Source organism: Takifugu flavidus, chromosome 5 (genome assembly GCF_003711565.1).
Source record: "Takifugu flavidus isolate HTHZ2018 chromosome 5, ASM371156v2, whole genome shotgun sequence".
Classification (NCBI taxonomy): domain Eukaryota; kingdom Metazoa; phylum Chordata; class Actinopteri; order Tetraodontiformes; family Tetraodontidae; genus Takifugu; species Takifugu flavidus.
Window position 1 is genome coordinate 17,509,588 of NC_079524.1, and position 26,019 is coordinate 17,535,606.

At 52.3% G+C, this 26,019-nt stretch overlaps 2 protein-coding genes across 4 annotated transcripts in view; both read right to left on the reverse strand.

Annotated features, from left to right (window-relative positions):
• Window positions 1-4,828, reverse strand: part of LOC130525734 (steroidogenic factor 1-like) — a 13,265-nt gene extending 8,437 nt beyond the window's left edge. For both annotated transcript variants that reach the window (XR_008950562.1, XM_057032825.1), the window contains exons 1-4: window positions 4,636-4,828; window positions 3,666-3,784; window positions 3,432-3,573; window positions 2,150-2,796 (exon numbers count right to left, since the gene is read on the reverse strand). Coding sequence is in view for 1 of the 2 variants with exons in the window: in XM_057032825.1 (XP_056888805.1) it covers window positions 2,150-2,796; window positions 3,432-3,573; window positions 3,666-3,784; window positions 4,636-4,813 (1,086 nt within the window). In the remaining variant the exon portion in view is untranslated. The remainder of the gene's footprint in view (window positions 1-2,149; window positions 2,797-3,431; window positions 3,574-3,665; window positions 3,785-4,635) is intronic.
• Window positions 4,829-12,866: 8,038 nt separating this feature from the next.
• Window positions 12,867-26,019, reverse strand: part of LOC130525735 (nuclear receptor subfamily 6 group A member 1-A-like) — a 34,541-nt gene continuing 21,388 nt past the window's right edge. Inside the window, exons 1-9 of one of the 2 annotated variants that reach the window (XM_057032827.1) lie at window positions 21,287-21,559; window positions 17,692-17,922; window positions 17,476-17,531; window positions 16,576-16,736; window positions 15,756-15,986; window positions 14,460-14,714; window positions 13,977-14,098; window positions 13,753-13,905; window positions 12,867-13,116 (exon numbers count right to left, since the gene is read on the reverse strand). In XM_057032827.1, the coding sequence (XP_056888807.1) occupies window positions 12,986-13,116; window positions 13,753-13,905; window positions 13,977-14,098; window positions 14,460-14,714; window positions 15,756-15,986; window positions 16,576-16,736; window positions 17,476-17,531; window positions 17,692-17,922; window positions 21,287-21,302 (1,356 nt within the window). In that variant the 5' untranslated portion in view covers window positions 21,303-21,559 and the 3' untranslated portion in view covers window positions 12,867-12,985. Of the gene's footprint in view, window positions 13,117-13,752; window positions 13,906-13,976; window positions 14,099-14,459; window positions 14,715-15,755; window positions 15,987-16,575; window positions 16,737-17,475; window positions 17,532-17,691; window positions 17,923-21,286; window positions 21,560-26,019 lie in introns of those variants that run through there. The other variant, XM_057032826.1, reaches the window with a different exon arrangement.

The following is a 26,019-nucleotide window of genomic DNA, read 5'->3' on the forward strand; positions in this document are numbered from 1 at the left end:
GTGTGTGTGTGTGTGTGTGTGTGTGTGTGTGTGTGTTGTGTGTGTGTGTGTGTGTGTGTGTGTGCTAATGTAGCGAGAGACTTGAAGCTATCAGGAAGGAACAAACCAGTGCAGATACCAGCAGGGCTCCCAGTCAGCTGATCTATTCACACATGAGCCTGGAACTGGGTCCCCAGTCCGGGTCCCCAGTCTGGGTCCCCAGTCCGGGTCCCCAGTCCGGGTCCCCAGTCCGGGTCCCCAGTCTGGGTCCCCAGTCCGGGTCCCCAGTCTGGGTCCTCAGTCCGGGTCCCCAGTCCGGGTCCTCAGTCCGGGTCCCCAGTCCGGGTCCCCAGTCCGGGTCCCCAGTCTGGGTCCTCAGTCTGGGTCCCCAGTCCGGGTCCCCAGTCCGGGTCCTCAGTCTGATTAATCTGAGCTGCACATTTATTCACACGTCCTGACGCACCAACAAAATCAAAATGAGGATTTTAAAAACAACTTATTTGTAAAATCTACGACAGAAGTTCTGTCACAGTGAAGGAAGCAGCCAAGACAATCAGTCCTCAGTGTTGCCACGGCAACGGCAAGGAATTAACCTGGGTTGATAGATATAAGTGTGACCTCAAAGAAGGAAGAAAGAAAGAAAGAAAGAAAGAAAGAAAGAAAAAAGAAAGAAAGAAAGAAAGAAAGAAAGAAAGATTTATGTGAACAATCGTTTCTTCCTTTCTGCTTTATTTGCATAATATGTTACTTATATTATTGATTTATTTTTAAAATTCATTTTAAAAACAAATTTCAGTTATTTTTATTCACACACATTTTTTTAAAAATGAAGCTCTGAAATGATCATTCTCAATATCTGAATTACAACTAGTAATAATAATAATAATAGTAATGATAATAATAACAGCAATAATAGTACAACTACTATAATAATAATAATAGTAATGATAATAATAACAGCAATAATAGTACAACTACTATTAATAATAATAATAGTAATGATAATAATAGCAATAATAGTACAACTACTATTAATAATAATAATAGTACAACTACTAGTAATAATATTGATAAGAATGATGATAATAATAACGGCAATACTGCTAACACTACTGGTATTATAGTATGATCCAATAATAATAATAATAATAATAATAACGGCAATACTACTAAGACTACTGGTATTATAGTATTATTCAATAATAATAATAATAATAGCGACAATAATAATAATAAGGGCAATACTACTAATACAACTGGCATTATAGTATTATCCAATAATAATAATAATAATAATAATAACGGCAATACTACTAAGACTACTGGTATTATAGTATTATTCAATAATATAATAATAATAACGGCAATACTACTAAGACTACTGGTATTATAGTATTATTCAATAATAATAATAATAATAACGGCAATACTACTAAGACTACTGGTATTATAGTATTATTCAATAATAATAATAATAAGGGCAATACTACTAATACTACTGGTATTATAGTATTATCCAATAATAATAATATAATAATAATAATAAGACACAAGCGTCCTGATCAAATTGGGATCGTTCTATCAAATCGAGGCTGGCGCATTTAAACTATTTTATTATTAAAGTTCTCTGTGAAACTGAAACTAGGCAACGAGAAAATCTGTGTTCTTCCATTTTTATTTATCTACAGTCATTTTAATTAAATTTGTGTGAAAGCAAAAACGCGTCGTTTTCTTTTCTCTCTTTTTTAGCAGCAATTACCTCCCAAATGACACAGAAGTAAATCAATAATAATACTACGAGAAAGACGCCTTTTTCTTGACAAGTTTGTCATTTTCATGAATTGAATTTCCTACATATAGATACAATTTAATGTACACACACACACACACACACCACACACACACACACATTATTAACATTAATTAATACATTAATAACGCACTGTCGGATATTTAACTTAATATCTTTGTAAAATGTATTTGTAGAACTACATTTTAAAGAATATTCCAATTTAATTTTAAGCAACTTATTTCATAGTTTTACGCCTCTTTTTTTGGCGACGCGCGTAACGGACGGAAACACGTGACCTCTGACTCCGACAAACATCAGAAAGAATAAATCGATTAAAGGTCTGAGTGGTTCGGAGGACGCGGAAGGATCTGGACTCACCCTGAGCTCCTTGAAGAAGATGCAGCTCCGGGCCCACTCCACGATGGAGAACAGGGTCTGATCCGCCATCCGACACATCACGCTGAAGGTGCTGGCTTTGTCCGTTCGGGCCCGGCCGCTCTGCTCCTGCTGCAGGTGGGCCACGATCTTGTTCTGCACCACCAGTTCGTCCGGATCACAGCGGAGCAGCTCCACCACCAGCGGCGGCAGGCCGGGCGGCTGCGGAGAGGTAGACGGGTACGGGTCCGGGTAGGGGTATCCTGTGAGGGACTCGGGGGAGCTGGTGTAGTCTGGACATTCGGCCTTGATGGCCCGGCTGGAGAAGGCCGTGTACTGGTACTGGGCGGTGAGGGGGACGTGGGTCTGCATGGCCATGCCCACGGGCGAGGGTCCGTACAGGTTGGCCTCGTAGTCTGTGGGTGTGATGGAGCTGGGCGTGGAGGGCAGCAGCCCTTTGGAGATGGTGGGCAGGCCGTGCAGGCCGCCGTAGTCGGTCTGCAGCGGCGAGGCCGGCGGGGGCAGCGCGCTCTCCAGCTTGAACCCGCTCGACCGAATCAGAGCCTTCTTCTGCTGCTTCAGGGCCCGGTCCCGTTTGTACATGGGCCCGAATTTATTCCTGCCTCCCCGCATTCGGTCAGCGCGCACCGCTGTCAGGAGAGAAGAGGCGCGCACACACACACACACGCGCACTTTAATCACCAGGGTTGCTGCCATCCTTTTTAGGCCCGACAGACTGTAAACGCAGCTTTGATTTAGCTCAGAGGAGGTTCCGCGCGCTCTTTTATCAGCAGCGCAAGAATGCGGCGCTTTTCTGCTGCGGAAGCAGGTGTTTTCCCGCACAGCTGTCCGCCTGGGAACTAGTCCCGGCATTCCCAGCGCGCAGGCGGCGCTCGTCACTTTCGGACGGCGCTCAGCGCTCGCGCTCCAGTCACACAGGTGTTTCACAGCCTGAGGCCCGCGACGGTGACGCAGGCGGACACCTAAATACGGGTGGTCAGCCGTCACGTGATTTAGAGACCAGTCAGTCATCAGGTGATTTAGAGATCGGAGGGAAAAACATCCAGATAAGCATTATTATTATTAGTAGTAGTAGTACGATTAATAGTAGCAGTACTAGTCGTAGTACTATTAGCAGTAGCAGTAGTAGTACTAGCAGTAGTAGTAGTAGTAGCAGCAGTAGTACTAGTAGCAGTTCTAGTAGCAGTACTATTAGCAGTACTATTAGCAGTAGCAGGACTAGTAGTAGTACTAGTTAGTAGCAGTAGTGGTGGCGCAGTTTTACCTTCCAGCCGCATCCCGACGCTGAGACACTTCTGGAAGCGACAGAAAGGACACCTCTTCCTCTGGGTTTTGTCTATTTTGCACTCCTGGTTCTCCGCACAGGTGTACCGCTTGTTGTTCTGCACTGTTCTCTTAAAGAACCCCTGGAATCGCAGAAGGCAAATGTAAGATTCTGCCTCAAAGGAACAAGGAGAGAGCAGAACTTCCGTTTCCAGGCTTTGTTCTGACCCGTTACCTTGCAGCTCTCACAGGTGAGCAGACCGTAGTGATAACCGGACACTTTGTCTCCGCAGACAGGACACAGCTCCTCCAGGTCATCGTCATATGTGTATTCCATAACCTTTAACGTCACCCCTGCCGAACAGGAGCACATGATGCACGTGAACGCACCACAGACAAAATCGAATACTACTACTACTACTATTACTACTACTACTACTACTACTACTACTACTACTACTACTAATATAATAATAATAATAATAATAATAGTAAAATTAATGACAATAAGAATACTAATAATATAATAATAAATGCCGCAGGTTTTCGGGAATTGTTTTTATAAACGGGTAAATTTATGAGAATGAAATAAAAAGTAAATATTAAAATTTCGCTATCGTGACTCCAACTGAAATACACCCGTAAAAACTAAAATAAAAGAAAATCATTTTACATTTTATGTTTGATCACGGTTGTAAATTAAATAATAATAATAAAAGAAAAACTGTGAAATGTGTTTTCCAGCCCAAATAAACAGGGTTCTGCATTAATTCACATTTCTGTTTGATAGTTTTGTGAGCTGAAATTGTTTCGAGCTGCTCTATTTCTCTCTTTTTAGCTCTTGTTTATTTAATAAAAGTAAACCGAGCCGAGCGGGATTAAGACAACAGGTCTGATCTCGGCACCGATACAAACACACAAACATATTTAAACATTATTACATACATAAACATTATTATTGTTGTTATTATTGTATTATGATTGGTATTATTCCTATTATTTTATTAGTTGTATTTTGTGATTTATCGTAGTTTTGTTCTTTTAAATTTCGATTTAAAACACACCGTGGTGGCGTTTTAAACGTCAATAATTAAATCTGTAATTTGTTTTCGTTCGCTCGGATAATTCAAGGCTGACATGAATACAATTTATGAATCTATATAATTGTATATATTTGTGGGCCTGCCGGGCGCGTGCGCGCTTACCGTGCGCCTTTTCTCCCAACATTTGCGGGGCACCGCTGCAGTGCTGGCTGGTGCTGGCGGGGCTGGCGGGGCGGATGGGGCCGGTGAAGGCGGCGGCTGCGGCGGCTGCGGCTGCTGCGGGGACGCGGCGCGTGAGCGGCTCCAGCGACGGCACCACTGAGCAGGGCTCCTCCAGCATGCTGCTTCTTCACGGCGCTCCTCTTATCGCTCAACTTCCGCAGACAGGCTGCCATTGGTGCAGGCGCGGTCACGTGACGCCCGCCCGGACGGACGGACGGACGGACGGGAGACGGCGAAGAAAGCCTTTTTTTTTCTCCTGCTTTGCTTTTTTAGCCGTTTGGGGATTATTTCAATTTGCAACGACGAACATTTTCTGCCAACTCAAACACGCACGACTTTAATAAATCGGGACAATGTGCGGGGGATGCTCGTGCTCATTCACTAAAAAACTGAACATAAATATGAGATTTCTTATTGTTGTTTTCCGAGACAGGAAGTTGCGCGTCAACGAAACTATTCAAGCCGCCTTTTTTTTTTAACGAAATGAACGTGGACATGGCCGCGTGGCTGCGCGTGGACTCTGGGTGTCTTCTTGTGGCCCTTTAGATGCCGCGGGGGGGCCCATAGATGCCACCGTCCGGGTCCGGTTCCTGCTTGTGCAACAGGTTCCTATACGTGCGGCCTGAATGTATGGAACCTGTGGCCTGCTGTTCTTACCTTTGATCTGCGGTGCTGCTCTCACCTTTGATCTGCGGAGACTCTTATTTCTGAGCAAATTTAAGGCCTTTTTGGGTGGAATTCGTTTTGAAGATTTTTTGGCCCCTTAAAAAGACAAAAAACAACTAGAAATTTGGTTCGTTAGTCTTTTGTAAAATGGTTTTCAAAAGATCTTGTTTTATTTGTCCTCCAGCAAATTCAGTGTTAATATTTTAAATAAGTCTTTTCATATGTGAGAAAAGTCTCAAACAGCCCCATTATCTCTGTTCAAGATGGATGGGTGGGTGGTGGGTGGGTGGGTGGATGGATGGATGGATGGATGGGTGGGTGGTGGATGGATGGATGGGTGGGTGGATGGATGGATGGGTGGGTGGATGGATGGATGGATGGGTGGATGGATGGGTGGATGGATGGATGGTGGATGGATGGGTGGGTGGTGGATGGATGGGTGGATGATGGATGGATGGGTGGATGGATGGTGGATGGATGGATGGATGGGTGGATGGATGGGTGGGTGGGTGGATGGATGGGTGGATGGATGCTGGGTGGATGATGGATGGATGGATGGATGGATGGATGGATGATGGATGGATGGATGGTGGATGGATGGATGGATGGATGGATGATGGATAATGGGGTGGATGGATGGATGGATGATGGATAATGGGGTGGATGGATGGATGGTTCTCAGATTAAACTGAGAAGTCTGGATCATCATTTGGGTTGTTGTGTCCTCAGGTTCCTCCTCAGGTTTGTCCCCAGGTTGTGTCCTCAGGTTCCTCCTCAGGTTTGTCCCCAGGTTGTGTCCTCAGGTTCCTCCTCAGGTTTGTCCCCAGGTTGTGTCCTCAGGTTCCTCCTCAGGTTTGTCCCCAGGTTGTGTCCCCAGGTTGTGTCCTCAGGTTCCTCCTCAGGTTTGTCCCCAGGTTGTGTCCTCAGGTTCCTCCTCAGGTTTGTCCCCAGGTTGTGTCCTCAGGTTCCTCCTCAGGTTTGTCCCCAGGTTGTGTCCCCTCCAACACCAGAGTCCACACGTCCACGTCCTCCTGAACCATTCAGGATTGTGTCCCTCCGTCTCCAGCGTGTCTCGTGTCCCTGAGCAGGAGGAAGAGCGTCTGCCTGTTGGCTCAGCAGAAGGTGGACAGGGAGACGCTCCCCATCCATCAAGGTGTCACCTCTGACCCGCAGCGAGCGGCGCCATTAGCCCGCTCGCGTTCACCAGGGTGTGCTGAGGGAGGCAGGGGCCACCGCAGGGGCCACCGCAGGGGCCGAGGCAGGGGCCGAGGCAGGGGCCACCCCTGCTCACAGCCTCCTGCCGGGGGGGGGGGCAGGAGACTGTGGCCCCGACGGCTCCGGCTGCTGCACATATTTGTACAATAAATAAAAGGCCGGGCTGGGGCCCAGCTCCTGTTTTGACTTTATAATTTATATTTGGTTGTGTTTGTGCAAACACACACACACGCACACACACACAGACAGAGACACACACACACACACACACACACACACCATTTTCTGCTGGAGTGGCAGGATGGTGGCAGATAAAAGCCGATAAAGCTGCAATCAGTCTGGGTGAAAGCTGCTCGCGGGTGATTTCAGGCCTGGAGATTAGGTCAAACACACACACACACACACACACACACACACCACACACACACACACACACACACACACACACACACACACACACACACACACACTCTCTCTCTCTCATTCTCTCTCTCTCTCTCACCCATTCTTTGATTCACCTTCTGCTCTTAATTATTTAGACTCATAACTAAATTAATAATTGGATTAATCCATAACTAGATTAAATATAATCAGAACTGGATCCATGAATCCATTAATACTCATAAATCGATTCATTCTTAGATTCAAAAATGGATTCAGAAATCAAAGCTAAATGTGCTGAGTGTGTTATTGACATGACTTCATATATTTGTGGTTCAGCTCCAACAGAGTGTGTGTGTGTGTGTGTGTGTGTGTGTGTGTGTGTATTTATTTATCTCTGGGTTATTTTCATTTTACATTGTGTTGATTTTCTGGATCTGTTAGAGAAGGGAAAACAACAACGGCTCCTGATAAACGAATAATCCAAACAGATTCAGATATTCCCGGTCCATCGTGACTCTGGATCCCAGAAGGTTCCTGTCAGAGGGAGAAAACACACAAGGATCAAACACAAACACACACCCAGAACCTGTTGTTGCTGCCTAATATATCTGAGGAAGCTTGATAACTGGAACACGTCTGCAGCTTCTGCAGCTTCTGGAAGTTCTGGAAGTTCAGGAGCTTCTGGAAGTTCTCGAGCTTCTGAAAGTTCAGGAGCTTCTGGAGGTTCAGCAGCTTCTGGAGGTTCTGTAGGTTCAGCAGCTTCTGAAAGTTCAGGAGGTTCTGTAGCTTCAGCAGCTTCTGGAGGTTCTGGAGCTTTTGGAGCTTCAGCAGCTTCTGGAGGTTCAGGAGCTTCTGGAGCTTCTGGGAGTTCACAAGGTTCTGGAGGTTCTGTAGCTTCAGCAGCTTCTGGAGGTTCAGGCGCTTCTGGAGCTTGTGGAGGTTCAGCAGCTTCTGGAGGTTCAGGCGCTTCTGGAGCTTGTGGAGGTTCAGAAGCTTCTGGAGGTTCTGGAGATTCTGGAGATTCAGGAGGTTCTGCAGGTTCTCTCCGGCAGGCCCAGACAGGAAGGTCACGATTGCTCACAATTGCTATAATAATCTCCCGTCGTTGCAACGACCTCAACCAGTTGTGAACTGGATCAGATTCCACTGGTTTCCATCACCGACCCGGACAGAAGAGATCCCGTCTTAACCTTAATGTTTAACTAATTGGTTAATTTCCAACAGAGGGGAGAGCTGCCTCCACGAGCCTGAGCTCGATATTCCTCAATCAGGAGAGAGAATGGGGAGATTTTGCATGAGCCGGGATGCGTTCCCGTCTGTCCTTGACCAACCTGGGCACAACCACAACAAACCACTTAGAGAAGGGAAATTAAATAGGAGGCGTACAATAGCAGCGAGAGAAAGCAGACATGGCAGGGGCTTTCCTCCGTGTCTTCACACAAGGTCAACGAAAAAAAACCCTCATCTGTCTTTCTGATCCCGGGAACGCGCGGAAAATACACCCAGACAATCGGCTGACCGGCATTAGCACGGCGCTCCGCAGGGAATCGATTGGAGAGGACGATAAATTAGAGCTGTTAACTTGTCTTATTGACTCCTGCCCCCTACTGGTGTGTTTCAGCCACTGGACGACCCGGCCCGGTCTCGCCCGGGCTGGCAAACACACTCTCCCGGTGCAGGCGTCCCGGGGCAGGCGTCCCGGGGCAGGCGTCCCGGGGCAGGGACAGACCCTGAATCCAGAACACCTCTGTCCTTTTTCCTGCCAAACGAGCCTGGAAGAGTTTATGTTTAAGGAAAAACGGCAAAACTTGTGTCTAAATCACAGCAGAAACTCTCTCTCTCTCTCTCTCTCACACACACACACACACACACACACACACACACACACACACGCACGCGCGCTGAGTGCTGTTGTCCTTGACAAAGTTCCCGATTTCTCTGTCACAAATAGCTTTTGTCTCGGATGAACAATGGCGGCGTTGATGCTAAACATGACGGGGACCCAGATCCTGGAGCAGGTGAGTCAGCTGAGCCAAGAATGGTGGCGAAGGCGCTCAGGAACCAGGACCGGACCGTCAGGACGTCTGTCCGCACGGGGACGGAACACAGCAACGGACCGACCGAGGGTTTGGTGAGCGCAAAGGTCCTCACAAGGGCACAAAGTGGCATAAAGGTCCTCACAAGGGCACAAATTCACCTGATAATGGATGTTGGACGGACGCATTTCCAGTGACTGGAAGAGGGGGGGAAAGGATGGAAAGTTGGAAGGAAAGGTGCGGAAGAGAAGAAGAGAAAAGTGAGGGAAGAAGGTCGGCCCTTCTGGAACTGTGTCAGTTGGCGAGGGGGCAGGAATGGGGGGGGGGGGGGCGGCTCTCTTATCGGCGTCAAGGTTGTGGTGAGTCGGGGTCAAGGGGAAGAAGATGAGAGGCAGAGGGGAGGAAGAGGGCCAGAGGGCAGAGGGAGGGGGACCACACCTGGAGAAGGCACGCTTTAGGGGGGCGCTGGAGCGCACGCTCGCCGCCGGCCGGGACGGCCCGGAGACGGACAGTTCCAGCCTTGACACGCGTCCCCGCTGACGTCAACGCCGCCACGCCGCGGTGGGAGGCAGCAGCTGGACACGGGGTGTGTGGAAGGGGACGCGGAGAAGGTGGAACATCCCTGGACAGCGCACGTGGCAGGACGGCCGATGACGAAGGCGAGGATGATGAAAAGCTCCTCCCGGCCGGAGCGGCCAGCGTCTCCGCCGGCCTTCGCGCCGCCACACGGGAGGTCTAATTATAGAACGACTTCCTAATAACCCTGAAATGTTCTGAAGCAGCGCACCACTGTTTCCTGTAAACACTCGGAATTTAACCCCCAACTCTTGTCGGGAGCTCTCCTGAAGAACTGATGACGCGTCCAATCCCTTTCACCTCCTGGCTTATTATGGTCTGTTATTAAACCATTAGTCTCACACACACACACACACACACACACGCGCGCTCGCTCAAGGACACTTGATGTGTAGATTAGAGGCTGATGTGGATGTATATTTGTGGCCCCGCCCCCCCCGGTGCTGATGTCGTTGGGGATCCACAACCTTGACGGGCTCCCATCTGATTAGATGTTTGCTCGGGCTCCAGGGGTTAGGACAGCCTGTCAGAAAGCACGCCGTCAGCCTTGAGGAGATAAAGTGGGGCCTGGTGGACCCGCACGGATAACCTGCGTGTGTCCGAGCGTGTGTGTGTGTGTGGGGGGGGGGGCGGTGCAGGACGGGGGGTGCTACAGGAGGGATTTGAATCTACCAGTTTGATCAGTATCCTGCTAATATGACCCCGTTAGCGCTGCTCACACGTTCCATTAGCCTCAATGAAAGACTTGATTTTAGCGGCGAGAAGAGCCGGAGCTAAAACGGACCTTCTGTGTTTGTGGTAATGAGATTATCGGAGTGTGGAAACACAGAGCCGAGTGTGAGGAGCGGCAGGTCAGGGACACACACACACACACGCGCGCGCGCGCGCGCGCTAACGCTAACGGCACTCCGTCCTCCTCAACCATCCATCAGCTGCAATAACCAGAGGCTCTGCACTCGTGAATCCTTCACATTTATTTCATTTCAAGTTTCTAACACATTCTAAACATGCTTTTAACACGTAATGATCACAGTCTTCACAGGTAGTCAAGGTAACAAGAGCAGACATTAGGTGTCGGGAAAGAAAAATAAAAAATAAAAGTATTTCAGTTGTTTATGTAACGACGCTAATTCCAGCTCATCCCTGAGATAAGTTCGGATTCTTCATCTCGCCGTGCGCGCTCCCACCACAGGTCAGGCTGCGCACGTGCACCACAGAATCTGCTGCTGAGACCCGGAGTCCACGCAGGCAAACACCTTCTGATACATTCCGCACAATTAGATACGCCAGAGAACAACAGCACAAAAGTCACGTGTGGAGAAATAAAAACAGGGCAAAAAGCCACAGAGGAGATAGGGAAGGAGTCACGTGGTCACGGAATGAGAAGGCCGACGCCGGCATTCTCCAACGGGGGTTAAACACTCGCAGCCGTTGATCGGGAGAGGAAATAAGGGAGCTTTGGGAGGAGGTTTGAGCCGGACCGGGCCGGATCGGTGAGGTAGAACGTCATCAACGACGAGGAGGACTGAAGCCAAGCAGCCCCAGAAAAGACAAAACATCATCAATAAGCAACATCAGAGGTAGAAACGGACGACTTTAGATCCTCGTATAAAAAAAAACACGGAAAATTACAACAAAACTCTCCCCGAGTGGGCCGGGGCGCCGGAGGTAGATCTTTGGTGAGCGAAGGCCGACGTTGGCAGAAAAGCCTTCAGACGTCAGCTGAGACCCGGGAGGAGGTCCTACCGGGACCACCGGGACCACGATAGACATTCCTTCACTCTCAACTGCTCCGTTTAAACGTTCCGGAGCTTTCCTGTCCACAGCGTAAAAGAATCCCTGAGACCAAACGAGCTAATTCACAAATAAAAGAAGAGTTCCTGAACACGGACGCTCCGAGAGCATCTGGACCCGGAATCAAATAAAAGCCAGCCTGGGGGGCGGTGAGAGGTAAACCTGGTGGTGGACGGTGGTCACGAGCCCACCACACCAGCAGGTGGCCGTGAAGGGGTTCCAGCGACCCGGGAGCCGAGCTCAGCACCAGAACCAGGGCTGAAGCCATGAAGCTCCAGAGGCATGGAGAGGCTTCCCTCCATCCCAGAACAAGACACGACACAGCGGAACCACCACACGTCTTAAATGGACAACCACCAACTGACCGAGGAACCTCCCGGGCGCCACCTTCTGGGTGTCCTCTCAAGGTGTCCTCTACCAACACCAGAACATCAGCAGCGTGAAGCTCCCGAACGCACACGCTCCCTTTACCCTGTTTCCATCCAGGCCGGGGGGGCCCTGGGAGAGAGGAACGCACCGAGCCGAGGTCTCTCAACCTCCACATCTTGTGCAAAAAAAAAAAAAAAAAAGCCGAGTCGGTTGTGAGGACGGAACCATCTTAAACATCTGCGCAGGAACGTCGGGGGTGGCCAAGACGGACAACTGGAGGTACAGGAACCTTGATTGGTTAAGACATCGGACCAAAGCTCTCCAGCGGGGCCCGGAACTGGTCCACATGACAAACGCGAGCTGGTGCTGTCCATCACCCCCAACACCACTGGACCTGATGTGTTGCACTGGTTTCACTGGTTTCCCTGGCGCCAACAGAGGCCCAGATCAAAGCCACCAGGTGAGAAAAGCAAAGGCCGCCGTGTGCACACGCGTGTGCAGGAGGAGGCGTGCGCACGTAGCAGCATTTAGGGTGAGACGCGGCCACCGGCTCCAGCAGAAGGTTCTCCTCAGGTTCTCCTCAGAGGCGGATCAACATTGCATAACACTTTGGTCAAAAACAAGTTAAAAGAGCGACGCTAGCTACCCTCCGCTGCGCCCTCGGCCCATGATTGTAAAATACCCGTAGATCCTTCTCAGAGAGAACCCCCCCACCCCACCCCACCCCCACCCCACCCCCCCACCAGCTGCTGCCACCCTAACTCATGGAATGTTAAACTGACTGGTCGCCTCCCAACAGGCAGCCGGTCTGAATGTCCATGCAGGTAAAGTAACACCTTTTAGCATTTAGCTAGCAGCGATTGGGACCTTCTGATTCATGCTACCTCTTCGCGCATTCACTCACTCACTCGCTCGCTCGCTCGCCCATTCACTCACTCATTCACTGTTTGATTGAGGAGCCGACGGCCGGACCGGGCGACTCTTCCTTTCCCAGCAGAACACGACGTCTTCCCGAGGTAGCGTCCAACACACCCGTCCCATCGCTGCTCGCCTACATACACGCTCGTAAACTCCGAATGCATCTATGAGCATCAGTTCTGTACAGAAGCACGTGCACAGTGGAAATCAGCATACATTCAGCTCTGTCGTGTAATAAATATATAAAGAACAAAAGGTTACAAAAACAAACTAGCTGCTTGTCACATTCAGGTGAGGGCCGACCGGGCCCTCCGCTCGGGTGCGGTGAGGCTCTAGTTTCCGGAGGAGGTGGTCACGCAGGGCGACAGGCCGCTCCTGTAGCTGCTCAGGCTGGATTTGCAGGAGTGCAAGACTGCTTTGAACAGCAGGGGGAGCTGCTCCAGGGGGACGTTCACCAGCTTCCCTGTAAACAGACGCTCGCCGTTACCGTCGCCAGGCTGCTACACCCCCGTTCTGATGGGGGGCGGCGCGCAGAACGCCGCTGCTACCGACAGGTTTCATCATGTTTAATCACATTTAATCATGTTTAATCACATTTACTCATGTTTAATCACGTTTAATCACATTTACTCATGTTTTCATGGTCTATAAAACCTTTTTGCTGGACAAAGACGAAGTAAAAACATCCAGCATCATTAATGGTGCCCCCACCCAGGAAAACTGGGGGTCCAGGTGATCGAGAAAGGGGCTCAGCGCCTTTAAAGCAGCCCTCAGACTGTTTTAAAGGCGCTGAGCGTCCAGGACGGCGCCCTCTGCAGGACGGCTAAGGCTAATTAGAACTCTGGAATTTAGGATTGGAAAAAAACGATGTCAGGTTTTAATCATGCGGTCTGGCCCCAGACCCAGACGGTCCCCGGCCCCAGACCCAGACGGTCCCCGTCCACCTCAGTGGGTCCGAGTGAGGCTTTAACCTGACAACAGTTCTCATGTCGGTCCTGGACTTTGACCTTTGACCTGGTCTCGCACCGTTTTTGTCTGCTGCGTTTCTATGTGGACACGGTTGTCCCGCGGGGACAAAGGTCCTCTGCTGCGGTCTCACCTGCGATGCAGCGGATCTCTGGGAGACACATCATGATCTCAGGGAAGCGTTTGGGCTGGTGGGGGAACTTGTACTCGCTGTAGTCCTGGCACACGTACCAGTAACGCTTGTTCAGCTGCTCCAGCTGGGACACGTTGGACAGTCCCCGAATATCTGAGCAGAGGGAAAGTGAGACAGAGCAGAGGACACACACACACACACACACACACTCTCTCTCTCCTCACCCTGGTTGAGGAAGTTGATGGTTTTCATGCAGGCGTACTCCTCGTTGCTGATCTTCAGCTGGTGGAATTTCCGGAACAGGTAAATCAGCCTCTCCATCACCTCCATCCCGTCCTCGCTGAAGCTGCCGAGTCATGAAACGGGGGTTTACACCGATGTTCCGGATCAACTGGATCCTTCACGTTTAGCATATGTAGACGAGACGGTGGGTGCTTCTCAGGGTCGGGGCCTCCTGTTCATGGACCACCCCTAAACCAGCCCTGGTCCTTCTGACTCAGGAACATGCAACATTTTAATATCTGAACTGGGATTTAGCTCAAATCCAGAAAGAACAAATCCGGAAGAAGAGACACGCGTGTGTTTGGGAGCAAAGTTGCTGTTTCCGAACACGGATCTTATCCGAACGTGCTGTGGAGCTGCGGTGGCCTGCAGCACCTCCAGGGGGCGTTTGGCCACTGTAGCTGAAGGTTCCTGGCGTAGCTCACCTCTGCAGCTCGTCGTCAGACGGCGTGTACTTGGCCGTGATGTCAGCCAGCTCTCCGAAGATCTGGGAGCTGTAGATGGTGAAGCAGGAGAGCAGGATGAGCTCCTGCCAGGTGGAGCTGAGCAGGCAGGTGTAGTCCTCGATGGACAGCTCGCAGAAGAACGGCAGCTTCTTGATCCAGGAGATCTGGCGGAAGAGCAGCTCGTCGGCCAGACGGCACAGCAGGGCGAACAGCTCCACCTGCGTCACCTTGTACCTGAGACACACAGAACCTGGGCGTGAGCAGAACCTCGGCGGGAGCAGAACCTCGGCCCTCAGCCACACACAGCTTCCTCTGCTCAGCCGCTACAGGTCACCACAGAAGAAGAGGAGGAGGAGGCACCTTTTGACTGTCATTAGGAGCTGAGTGGCGTTGCCACGGCGCCCGTAACCCTTCTGATGGGAACAGGTGACACTTGGGCTGAGAGATAAAAACCATTTTAAAGCTGTAAGGCGACAAAGGGACCCAAAGATGATGTAACACAATTGTGACACAGACAAGTCAGGGCTAAACAAGACAAAAGAGCTGTCACCACGGCAACATAGTAGGTAACTATAACAGCAGAGCGGTCGCCATGACAACTGAGCAGGAGGTCTGAAAACAACCAGCGGTAAATGTGGCGACAGGCTGCGTACGTGACGCGTTTACGGTGTCCAACATCACAACAACATCTGCTCCGTCTGCACGGCGGACAGGTGAAACACCTGCGCCCAGGACACGAGGCGCCTCGGGCAACAACCCGAGGAGGCGCGGTCACGTCTGCAGTTGTGTCTCCGCTCAACAACCCGCCGCCTGACACGGGAAAAAACGTCAACGTCTCCGGTGGGAATGCTGGACGCTCTGTCCCACGGCGCCCCCTGCTGGCAGCAGCTGGAACAGAGCCGCACAGCGGCTTCATGCTCACTCTTATTCTGCAGCCTTAAAACAACACGCACATTTAATGTCTTCTGTCCAGGAAATACTGTCGAGGCTGAAAAGTGTTTGAGAACCTGTACGATTCAAATTATTTCCAGCATTTTTGCACTCAAAACAGCCGAATATGCGCATTTCCCGTCTCTGCCAAGCAGGGCTGCGGTTCTGGGCTTTCGTGGTACCGATGGGGAGAACCTGCGGGGTGAGGCTGCAAGTTCCGGCCCGGTAGCGCCGATCTCCTCCTGCCGTGCATTCTGACTTTTCGCCACACGATGTCGCCAAATATCCGAAACGATATCACGAAGGTCGAAAGTGTTCCCCCAGATCCCCCCCCAGTCAACTCACCCGTCCTCGATGAGCATGGGGGTCGCCAGGGGGGCCAGGTCTTCGGCGGCGATGAGCTGCATCACCAGGGGGTGGGACTGTGGGTAGATGGCGCGGGGCTGGGGGGCCAACAGGCCCGACTGGGCCGCGTAGCTGAACAGATGAGGTAGCAGCTGGTAATGTGGGGACATGGAGGTGTTGATGTACTGGTCCCTGAGCGCCGCCGTGTAGCCGTTCATCTCCACGGAGCGGCTGAAAGCAGACACAGGTTACACGTTACACGCTGGCGTGCACCTCCGGCGTGCACCTCCGCCCACGTTTGCAGCCCCTACGCCCGTCCGGTAACTTCTCCCCCAAACTTTCTGACCTCTGTCCCAGCCCGGCTTCAAACGCGGCGGCCCGTAGACACAACGGAGCGCTTTTATTTTGCAGCTGCATTCCTCAGACGGAGCGGCACAGCCATTCCGTACGCGTTGTTCACGTCTGCTCCGATTCCCCTTTGATAACGGGAGGATTCTGGAGAGGCGCTATCAGCCCGTGTGGCGAAAACCACGCAGAAACGAGACTAAAATAAATACCACCGTGCCAGCGCGGAGACAATATTCGTCCTTGGTGCGTGCAGATAGACAATGCGCTCATCTCTGCGGCGAGCGGCGCCGATAGCGCACGGCGTTCTTTGTGCTCGCTATCATCCACGGGCCTGACAAGCTGCATATTCAGGCATTCTTGGGCTGATGAATACTGCAGCTCAAGTCTGCCGGAGACGGGAAGAAGGTGCCGCGGTGTCACGGACAGCTCATTATCTCAGCGCTGCGCCCCGGCGTGGAGATGAATGACTCACGTGGACGACAGCGTGGAGGCGGGCGACGGCTGGTTGCCCTCAGAGGCGCCGTTGCTGGGGGAGCTGTGGTCGCTGTCGCCGTTGTTGCCCCAGGCGTGCTCAGGGGCGTCCTCCTTAAACTCCTGCCCAGACATGATCCGCTCGATCTCCTCCTCTGTGATCTACGCACACACACACACACACACACACACGGTGTGTGAGCTAATTAGCATTGCAGCGTTTCGGGACAAAAGAAAGAAATCAGGCACGTTTGGGTCCTTCCTGGCTCTAATCACCAGGCTAAAGCTCCATCTGGGCAAAAAAAAGCCTTTTTAAAACCTCTGAATGCCAGAAACGATGGCGAAATTTGTCCGCCGCGGAGGTCGTTTCACTTCTACCCCTTAATTCAGCACATTGACTGAAACGGCCCTCTATTACACGGTCTATTACATGGTAATAACAGGCAACGCTCTCTGTTTGGCCTCCAGTGGAGGTGGACCTTACTTCCTGGGAGCAGGAGAGAACGTGACCTCACATCCTGTGTGAAATCGGGGGCATTTAGCCATTAGCATTTGTTCTGTGTTGTAATGAAGCCACGGCTGACCCACCAAGGTCGGGACCGTCCGCTGCGCCCTTATCAGAACATCGGCGTTTAACCCCTTTAACCCGCGTTTCCACCGCTGGAGTTCCTGGAAACTTCCCAGGAACCATTCCTCCCACGTGGGCCTCGCAAAGGTCCCGCCACCTTCTGCTGGGTCACTTCCTGCTCTAGCTTCAGCCAATCAGCGGCTGCTAAACATCAAGCCCCGCCCAGGAGTCTTTGGGGGCCGACCCTGGGCCAGGGACTCAGCCAGGCCCCAGAGGAGGCTGGGGAACCGAGGCTAAAATCTGTCACGGAGAAGATGCAGGAGGGGGTCTTACCTGTACGGGTCCGATGCTCTTGTTCCTCCCTCCTGGCATCCCGTCCTCCCTGATGGCTACAAACACACACACACAGTGGTGGGTCATTCAGAACATCTGGAGACCGACACTGGGCGAGCCCATCCTCCAGGGGGCAGCGCAGGCCTGCGGCCTGACCCTCCCCCAACAGTTGAGTCCTGAGCTCAAGCCCTGGAGGGCGACCCGGTTGGGCCTTACCTTTGCGGTTCATCCCCATCTGCAGACACTTGAGCAGGCGGCAGTACTGGCACCGGTTGCGCTGCTTGCGCGACATCTCGCAGTTCTTGTCCCGGCTGCAGCGGTAGACCCGCTTGTTGCAGATGCTGCGCTTGAAGAAGCCCTTGCAGCCCTCGCAGGAAATGATGCCATAGTGCAGGCCCGTGGCCCGGTCCCCACAGATGAGGCAGGTGCGCTGGTCAGCCGGATCATCTGCAGCGGCGGGACGACACACAGTCACACACACGTCGGGAGGGGGGGCGTTTTTAGGGCAGAACGGGAGGTCCAGAAGAGACCCAAATGACCCTGGTAGAGGGTTCCTGCGGCGGACGCTAGAACCAGAACACTTCTGAGGGTTCTGGATGACCTGTTTCCATCGTTTGCCTCTTGATGAGCACGAGGTGCCGGTTCTGTGTCCTGGTTCCAGCAGCTCTGGTAGCTCAAGGGTCGGGGCAGGTTCTCCTGCACCAACACGGCCCAGACGTGGCTGAACCCCTGGCTCAGAACCTCCACCGTTCACTGCTGGACTTTAACCGCGACGTGAATCCAAACAGGAGGACAAGAACTCACTAATCGGGTGGTTTAACGAGCTGCTCAAAGGCACCGGGGTAAGAAGAACACTCCGGGGGTAGTGAGAGGGAGGTGGGGGAGGGGGGGGGGGGGCAGAGACAGATCAGCATTTAAATGCCACCACCAGCAGGAGAAGCTCCAGCGAGGAGACGAGGAGGAGAAACCAGCTCCCAGAACCAGAACCCCACTGCAGTGTGGGGGGGCGGAGGACCTCCACAGGGTCCTGAGTCCACCCCCCCAGCCCTGAAATGGAGAGGAGGGGCAGTAAAATAGAGAGGAGGGGTATTAGAATAGAGAGGAGGGGCATTAGAATAGAGAGGAGGGGCATTAGAATAGAGCAGTGGGGCATTAAAATAGAGGAGTGTGGCATTAAAATAGAGGAGGGTGGCATTAAAATAGGAGTGTGGCATTAAAATAGAGGAGGGTGGCATTAAAATAGGAGTGTGGCATTAAAATAGAGGAGGGTGGCATTAAAATTGAGGAGGGGCATTAAAATAGAGGAGGGGCATAAAATAGAGGAGTGGGGCATTAAAATAGAGGAGTGTGGCATTAAAATTGAGGAGTGTGGTATTAAAATAGAGGAGTGGGGTATTAAAATAGAGGAGGGGCATTAAAAAAGAGGAGTGGCAGTAAAACAGAGGAGGGGCATTAAATCTGCACCAGGCTTGTGGCTCCTGGCTCAAACCGGCTTCGACTGCAGCTAATTTGTCAAATCCATCAGCTTGAACATAAAAGGCTGATTTACACCTTTTATTTACCCCTTCACACCCTGGATCTCTGATTCTGCCCCCGCCACATGAATATTCAGGAGGCTCCTCTTTGGGATCTTCTGGCGGTGTGAGGAACACATGGTGGAGAGGGGTTCTCCTCCACCTCCAGGGGCGCCCTCCTGCCACCGTCCTGTGGAGTCAGTCAAGCTAAGTGCTGTTTCTGGGGGGGTAAATGCTGTTTCTGGGGGGGGTAAATGCTGCTCTGAGATGTTTCTGCCCTCATTCAGCAGGTTAATGTCAGAGGATTAAATCACCGTGGCCTCGAAAACCCCGAGTCAGTCGTATGATCCTGAAAACTCATTGTTGGAAGGACTATTGATATGTTAAGACAATAACCCCCAACACACACACACACACACACCACACACACACACACACCACACACACACACACGCACACACGCACACACACACACACACACCCCCTCCCCCAGGCCCATTAAAGGCTGCATTGTTTCCCAGGGGTCAACCTGGGTTTCATTCCAAAGTTTAACGTGAACCAGGAAACGCGAGTCAGGCTTTTAACGGCGGCGCCGCCGGAGCCCCGAATGCGAGTCAGCAGCTGAGCGACGGCGACCCGGCAGGTACGAGGGCGGCCCGGGAACGCGGCCCGATACCGGGGGCTGCCCCCGCCCCGCCACACGGCCAGATGTGAGGAGGGCCGGGGGGCTCAGGGGGTTTTGTCTCAGGCTTTTCGTCACAATCGTGCCCAGCTGAGCGGAGCGGGGGTGGGAGGACTCTGCTGTACTTTTCCGCTCCCCCGCCACGGCCGCCTCTTCTTTTGTTTTGGGTTCCTCACGCCGCTGCTCCTGCGGACCTCCTCCCTCCTACCTGAGGAGGCCCCCGGCCCCGGCTCCGGCCGGGACCCGGCTCGGCCGAGGCCTCCTACACGTCCGGCGTTGCTAGCCGCCACGGCTGCGATGCTAATCTCTGAAAGTTGCAGTTTGGGCTCATCTACGAGACAATCGGGACCTGTTGACACTGCGGCGCTGATAATACACACCCTGGCTCAAGGGTGGGGGGTGGGGGGTGGGGGTGGGGGGGTCATTAGCATTGAGTAATGCTACATCTTAATGTTATGCTAATCTGAGCCACATGTGACGTGACCTTGTTGAAGGATCAACCATCGTGGACAGCAAATGTGGACAAACCTGATCTCCACGTCGTCAGTGAAGGTATTTCTGCTGTTAGCTGGGGGATCCTGAGGGATCCTGGGGGATCCGCACCCCACGGAAGTGACAGAACCAGAGACGACCCAGAGAGCTGGACGCCTCGGCAACGTCCGACTTTTAACCGTCTCCTCAGGGACGAAGCCTGAGGAGCAGCGCCAACCGTCCGCCGATGCAGATTTTGGCTCTTTGGTGTGAAGAAAAGAGGAACCTTGACTAGTGTAGTAGGTCCAGGCCTGTGAGTGTGTGTGTGTGTGTGTGTGTGTGTGTGTGCGTGTGTGTTTTGGGGGAGGGTACAACCAGTTGAAATAACACACCCTTGAAAGACAAAGATGTGCAACACCGCGGAGTCCACGTGTTCTATGACAGGGAGACGGATCCGTTTCAGTGAGAGTAGAACCTCCGTCGGCGTGGCGCTGCCGCTCCCCCCCGGGCTATTTATAGCCCAGAACTACAGAGTCACGGGAGTCTTGACCTCCCCCACTGATACTATTGATCCGACACGGCTTCTGCAGCCCGATCCACACACACACACACACACGAGTCCCGACAGGAAGAGCTGCTTCTTCCCCGCGCTCATCCGCCCCTCGGCAAACAGCGCGGCCCAGATCTCGGCGCACAGAAGCCGGGCTGATGGAGGTTTGGTGATAACCTCCCTCAGCTGGTCCCAACATGGCCGCTGCCTGAGGGGATTACTGAGGGAGGGGGGAGGGGGCTCATACAGTAGCACGGCTCTTCCACATGCCACAGTCCAGATGGAGGCAGGACCACAGGAACCATGGGAGGAATTCAGGGATCAATGCGGCGATCGCTCGGACGCAGCAGCGCCCGCTCACACACACACACACACACACACCTACAACACAAGTACGGCACCAGGACCGAGTCCAGAACCCAGCGAAGCCCCGAGGAGCAGCCCGAAGCGGTCCACAACAGCTGATCAATAAGCCGGAGGCAGCGGAGCCTCCCCGGAGACGTCACAGCCTAGCAACAAAAGGCTGGAGGATCCCGGATCCCCACGCAGGTCTGACAGCGACCGCGGAAAACCACCTCCCCCTCCGGCTCTTACCTTCCCATGTGTCCATCTCATGCTTCTCCCGGTCTGCCTGGACCCGACGGCTCAGCACAGCTCCTGCCTCATGACTCCCGGTCAGCCGGCCCCTCTCTGACTGCAGCCGCGGCTCTGCAGCAGCCCCAGCCTCTTTAGCGGCCGGTCACATGACCGCACGGTTCAGGCCCCGGGGGTCAGCGTGTGGCGAGAGGTCCAATGACAGCCAGGGGTTATCTGAGGGGAGCTGATAGGCCGCTTCGCTCTGCCGCTCAACAATACCCAGCCAATCACACCCCCACTCCAGCCCATCCCAAAATGAGCCCCCCCCCCCATCATTCAGCCTGTGGCCCTCCTGAGACAGACATGTCCAAGCATACACACACACACACACACACACACACAAGAGTGTGTGAGCAAAGGTTGGTGGTTTGCTTGTTTGGTTAGAACCTCCTCCGGGTCACAACTACTGACAAACCAGCAGAACCCTGTCAGAACCTCAGACCAGACCCTGCACCAGCTGCACCAGATCCAGGACCCAGACTGAGCAGAACTCACTCAAGGATTAAACCAAGTCTAGGAGAAACACACACAATTACCGTAAATACTCTAATAGAAAAGCAGCTTAAGCAGCTGGAGAGGAAGGAGGACCGCCTGGGGCTGCAGGACCTCAGAGTCCAGGACCTTACTGGAGGATCCAGATGAGCTCGGTCCAACATCTGCAAGTGTTTCATTCATTTGAGTGGTTCTGTCACATGAACCTTTACCCAACTGTTGCTCACGTCTCTCACCTCACCAGTGGGGTCTCACTGGGATTCTCCAGGACCAGGACCAGCAGGACCAGTAGGACCAGCCTGACCAGTCCAGTGTATGTGAGTCAGAGCAGCTGCTTCTCCTCAACACACTCATCAAAAGGGGTTCTGGACCCTCAGCTGGTCCGCTGGACACCGGTTCTGCCTGGTCACACTAACCTCCCTGGACCCCTCCCCCACCCTCCATGCTAATGACCTCACTGCAGCAATGCTCTCACACACACACACACACACACACACACACACACACACACACACACACACACACACACACACACACACATCCACACAAACATACACACACACACTCTCTGACACACACGGTCACACATTTATACACACAGGCATATACACACACTCACACATAATGCATACAAACAGAAACACCCACCCATACACACATATACAGGCACACACACATAAATACACACACGCTCACACACACACCCATACACACACACACATACCCTCACACACACCCACCCTCACACCCACCCACCCTCATACACATACACAAACACACCCACACCCTCACACACACCCACCCTCATACACATACACACACACACCCACACCCATACACACACCCACACACACACACTCAGGGATAGCAGCTTTAACAGGAACTGTCTGATTTGACATAAGCCGCCTGTCAAAGCTAATAGGGAATCAAACCTGATGCATGCTGGGGGAAGTGGGCGCCATATGTGACCTTTGACCTTTCCTCCCTCACCGTGAAGATGAACAGCACAATCAGCCGCGTCGCCTTTAACCTTGACATCCACCTAACTGCTCATGTGCCGCGGCGGCGTCATTAGCATCACCTTTACAGCACGTCCGCGCTCGCATGGCTAACGGTTGGACATCAAAGCTAGAATCCAGCTTTCATCTCTAGAACATCTATATAATCTGTGCTTCCTTTGGCCTCCTGACAGGAAGCAGCCTTTGTCCACCAGGACAGGACCAGGACCAGGACCAGCTCTTTGTGACACCACCACACTGATGTTCAGCACGTCGCCGATGTAGCAACCGTGATCAAAAAGACCCGTCCAAAGTGTTGGGACAGCTGGAACGCTCAGACAATGGGAGACGTTGCCATAGTAACAGGCTGAAAAAGGAAGGAGAAGCAGGAAGAGACACAAGTGCTGGAATAGAGGTCGCGGCTACTGTTAGCAAGTGTCATGCGGCTCGTGTTGGGACCGGCAGCGGTTGGTTATCAGGTAACTTCCGGTTGGTTCCTGACACTTGGTGGACTTTTGTTTCAAAACGTGGACAACGTTGGACAACAGAGACTGAGACAAACATGTTTTGTCCTTTAGCAGTAGAAGAATGAAGTTACCAACCCCTGGACCTCTGAGCTCCAGGACAACCCTGTCCCCCTGTCCTTCGGAGCCTGTCCCTCTGTCTTTTAAAGCTTGTCCCCCTGTCTTTTGAAGCCTGTCCCGCTGTCTTTAGGAACCTGTCCCTTTGTCTTTTGAAGCCCGTCCCTCTGTCTTTTGAAGCCTGTCCCTCTGTCTTTAGGAACCTGTCCCTTTGTCTTTTGAAGCCCGTCCCTCTGTCTTTTGAAGCCTGTCCCGCTGTCTTTAGGAACCTGTCCCCCTGTCTTTTGAAGCCCGTCCCTCTGTCTTTTGAAGCCTGTCCCCCTGTCTTTTGAAGCCCATCCCTCTGTCTTTTAAAGCTTGTCCTCCTGTCTTTTGAAGCCTGTCCCCCTGTCTTTTGAAGCCCGTCCCTCTGTCTTTTGAAGCCTGTCCCGCTGTCTTTTGAAGCCCGTCCCTCTGTCTTTTGAAGCTTGTCCCCCTGTCTTTTGAAGCCTGTCCCGCTGTCTTTTGAAGCCTGTCCCGCTGTCTTTAGGAACCTGTCCCCCTGTCTTTTGAAGCCTGTCCCTCTGTCTTTAGGAACCTGTCCCTCTGTCTTTTGAAGCCTGTCCCAGTGTGTTTAGGAACCTGTCCCCCTGTCTTTCGGAGCCTGTCCCTCTGTCTTTTGAAGCCCGTCCCCCTGTCTTTTAAAGCTTGTCCCCCTGTCTTTCAGAGCCTGTTCCCCTGTCTTTTGAAGCCTGTCCCGCTGTGTTTAGGAACCTGTCCCCCTGTCTTTCGGAGCCTGTCCCTCTGTCTTTTGAAGCCCGTCCCCCTGTCTTTTAAAGCTTGTCCCCCTGTCTTTCAGAGCCTGTCCCCCTGTCTTTTGAAGCCTGTTCCCGTCTTTCGGAACCTGTCCCTCTGTCTTTCGGAGCCCGTCCCCCTGTCTTTTATTATTTAGTGGTGTGGGTGGATATAACGGACATATCTGGAGGATGAAGACAGGACTGTGTCCATGACCAGGCAGCATGAGTCACCGCTAAGTCTGTGTTGATACATAATCACCACCCCTATGTGGAATAGAGCACGTGCTGTATCTATGGAAACATGATGTAGGTTTCGAACTGCCTCACACCTGGGGCTAAAGGTCAAAGGTTTAGCTTCTCTACTAAAGGGAGAGGACCAGTCTTACTGGTGGACACTGTCCAGGTTTAGCTGCGAGGGCCTGATCAGCCATCAACCACTCACAAACGACCTTCATCCATGGTCACATGACCAAAGGCTTCCTGCCAACACGCTCTGTCTCCTGCTCTTCCACCTAGTCTCTACAGCCACACCAGCTCAACAGCGTCTTCCTGTGTGGACACCACGTCTTCAAAGCAGCATGCTAGTGAGCAACGGAGGGACGGACGGACATGTGACACCTTTAATCAGTCAGAGAGCTGATAGGAAGTTGATAAGGAAAAGCTGAAGAGTGGTGACTTTGTGCAGTGCTGCTGTGCTGATTCCAGCGGAGCAACGTCCCCGTCCCCGTCCCCGTCCCCACCAGCAGCGTCCCCAACCATTACAGACACGAGCAAGCGGCCAAAATGGTGAAACTGCACGCACACGTGACCCAACGAGGAGTGCGTTTGATGCCTGAGCAGGTTCATCACTGTAAACAAGGTTTGCTGCTGAAATCTGTCAACTTGAATGTGTCCCTTTGTCCCCGCCACAGTCACAAACATTAACAAAACAAAGGGCAGTTCTTTTGTTTCAACCCCCTCCCCCCTGCTGCTCAGGCCTCAAACACCCCCACCACCAAGACACCAAACAGCAGTTTCAAGAAAAACAGGAATAAGCCGCCTTGTTCTGCTGCAAACGTCCACCATGCAGGTTACTGTCCAGCCGTCCCCGTGATGTGGACACCGGGGACAAAAGCTGCTGGATTAGAGTTCTGAGGAGGTTCCAAGTGTCTCAGGAGGACCTGACATCACTCTGAGGCCGCCGCAGGTCCTGCTTCCAGACCGAGAGCCGACTCGGGCTGAGGTGAGACGCATGGACGGGACCGTGGACACGAGGTCAACCTCAGCACCCACCACCCTGCTGCTGCAGCAGTGGACACAAAATGGACGGTGAAGAATTTCAGCCATTTCAGGTGTTGTCGAGTCTCCTGTGTGTCTCCAGGGACTCTGAAGCATTTAAAGAACAGGAACAAAAGGTACCGAAGGAACTTCTGGATGTCAGAGAACCTGCCGGACTTACGCAATGTCCACCAGAAAGACCCACACATAGGGACAGGGACTTCAGGAACCTGCAGGGTTCACACACACCCCCCAAGCGTTTGAGTCTGACCGTCTTCAGCGAGGTTCCCCTCCAACCCTAAAGCGGGTCCAGACTTGAGCCCGAGTCCTGTATCTGAGGGGGGGCGGCTCCGGCTCTAACCATCAGGATCTTGGGTCCCGACCACCGAAGAGGGTACCCATAAGGCATCAGGCTCAGGGTTGTGTCCCTTCAAAGACCTGGGTCAGTACCAGAACCACAATTCTCTAGCCTAACCTTTTTACCAGTTTGATGAGTCCCCCCCAAAAAAACTGAGATCAAAAGGTTCAACATCAAAGACCTCTAGAGGTCTCTCAGGACTGCTCGGATCGAAGTTCAAAGTTCAATC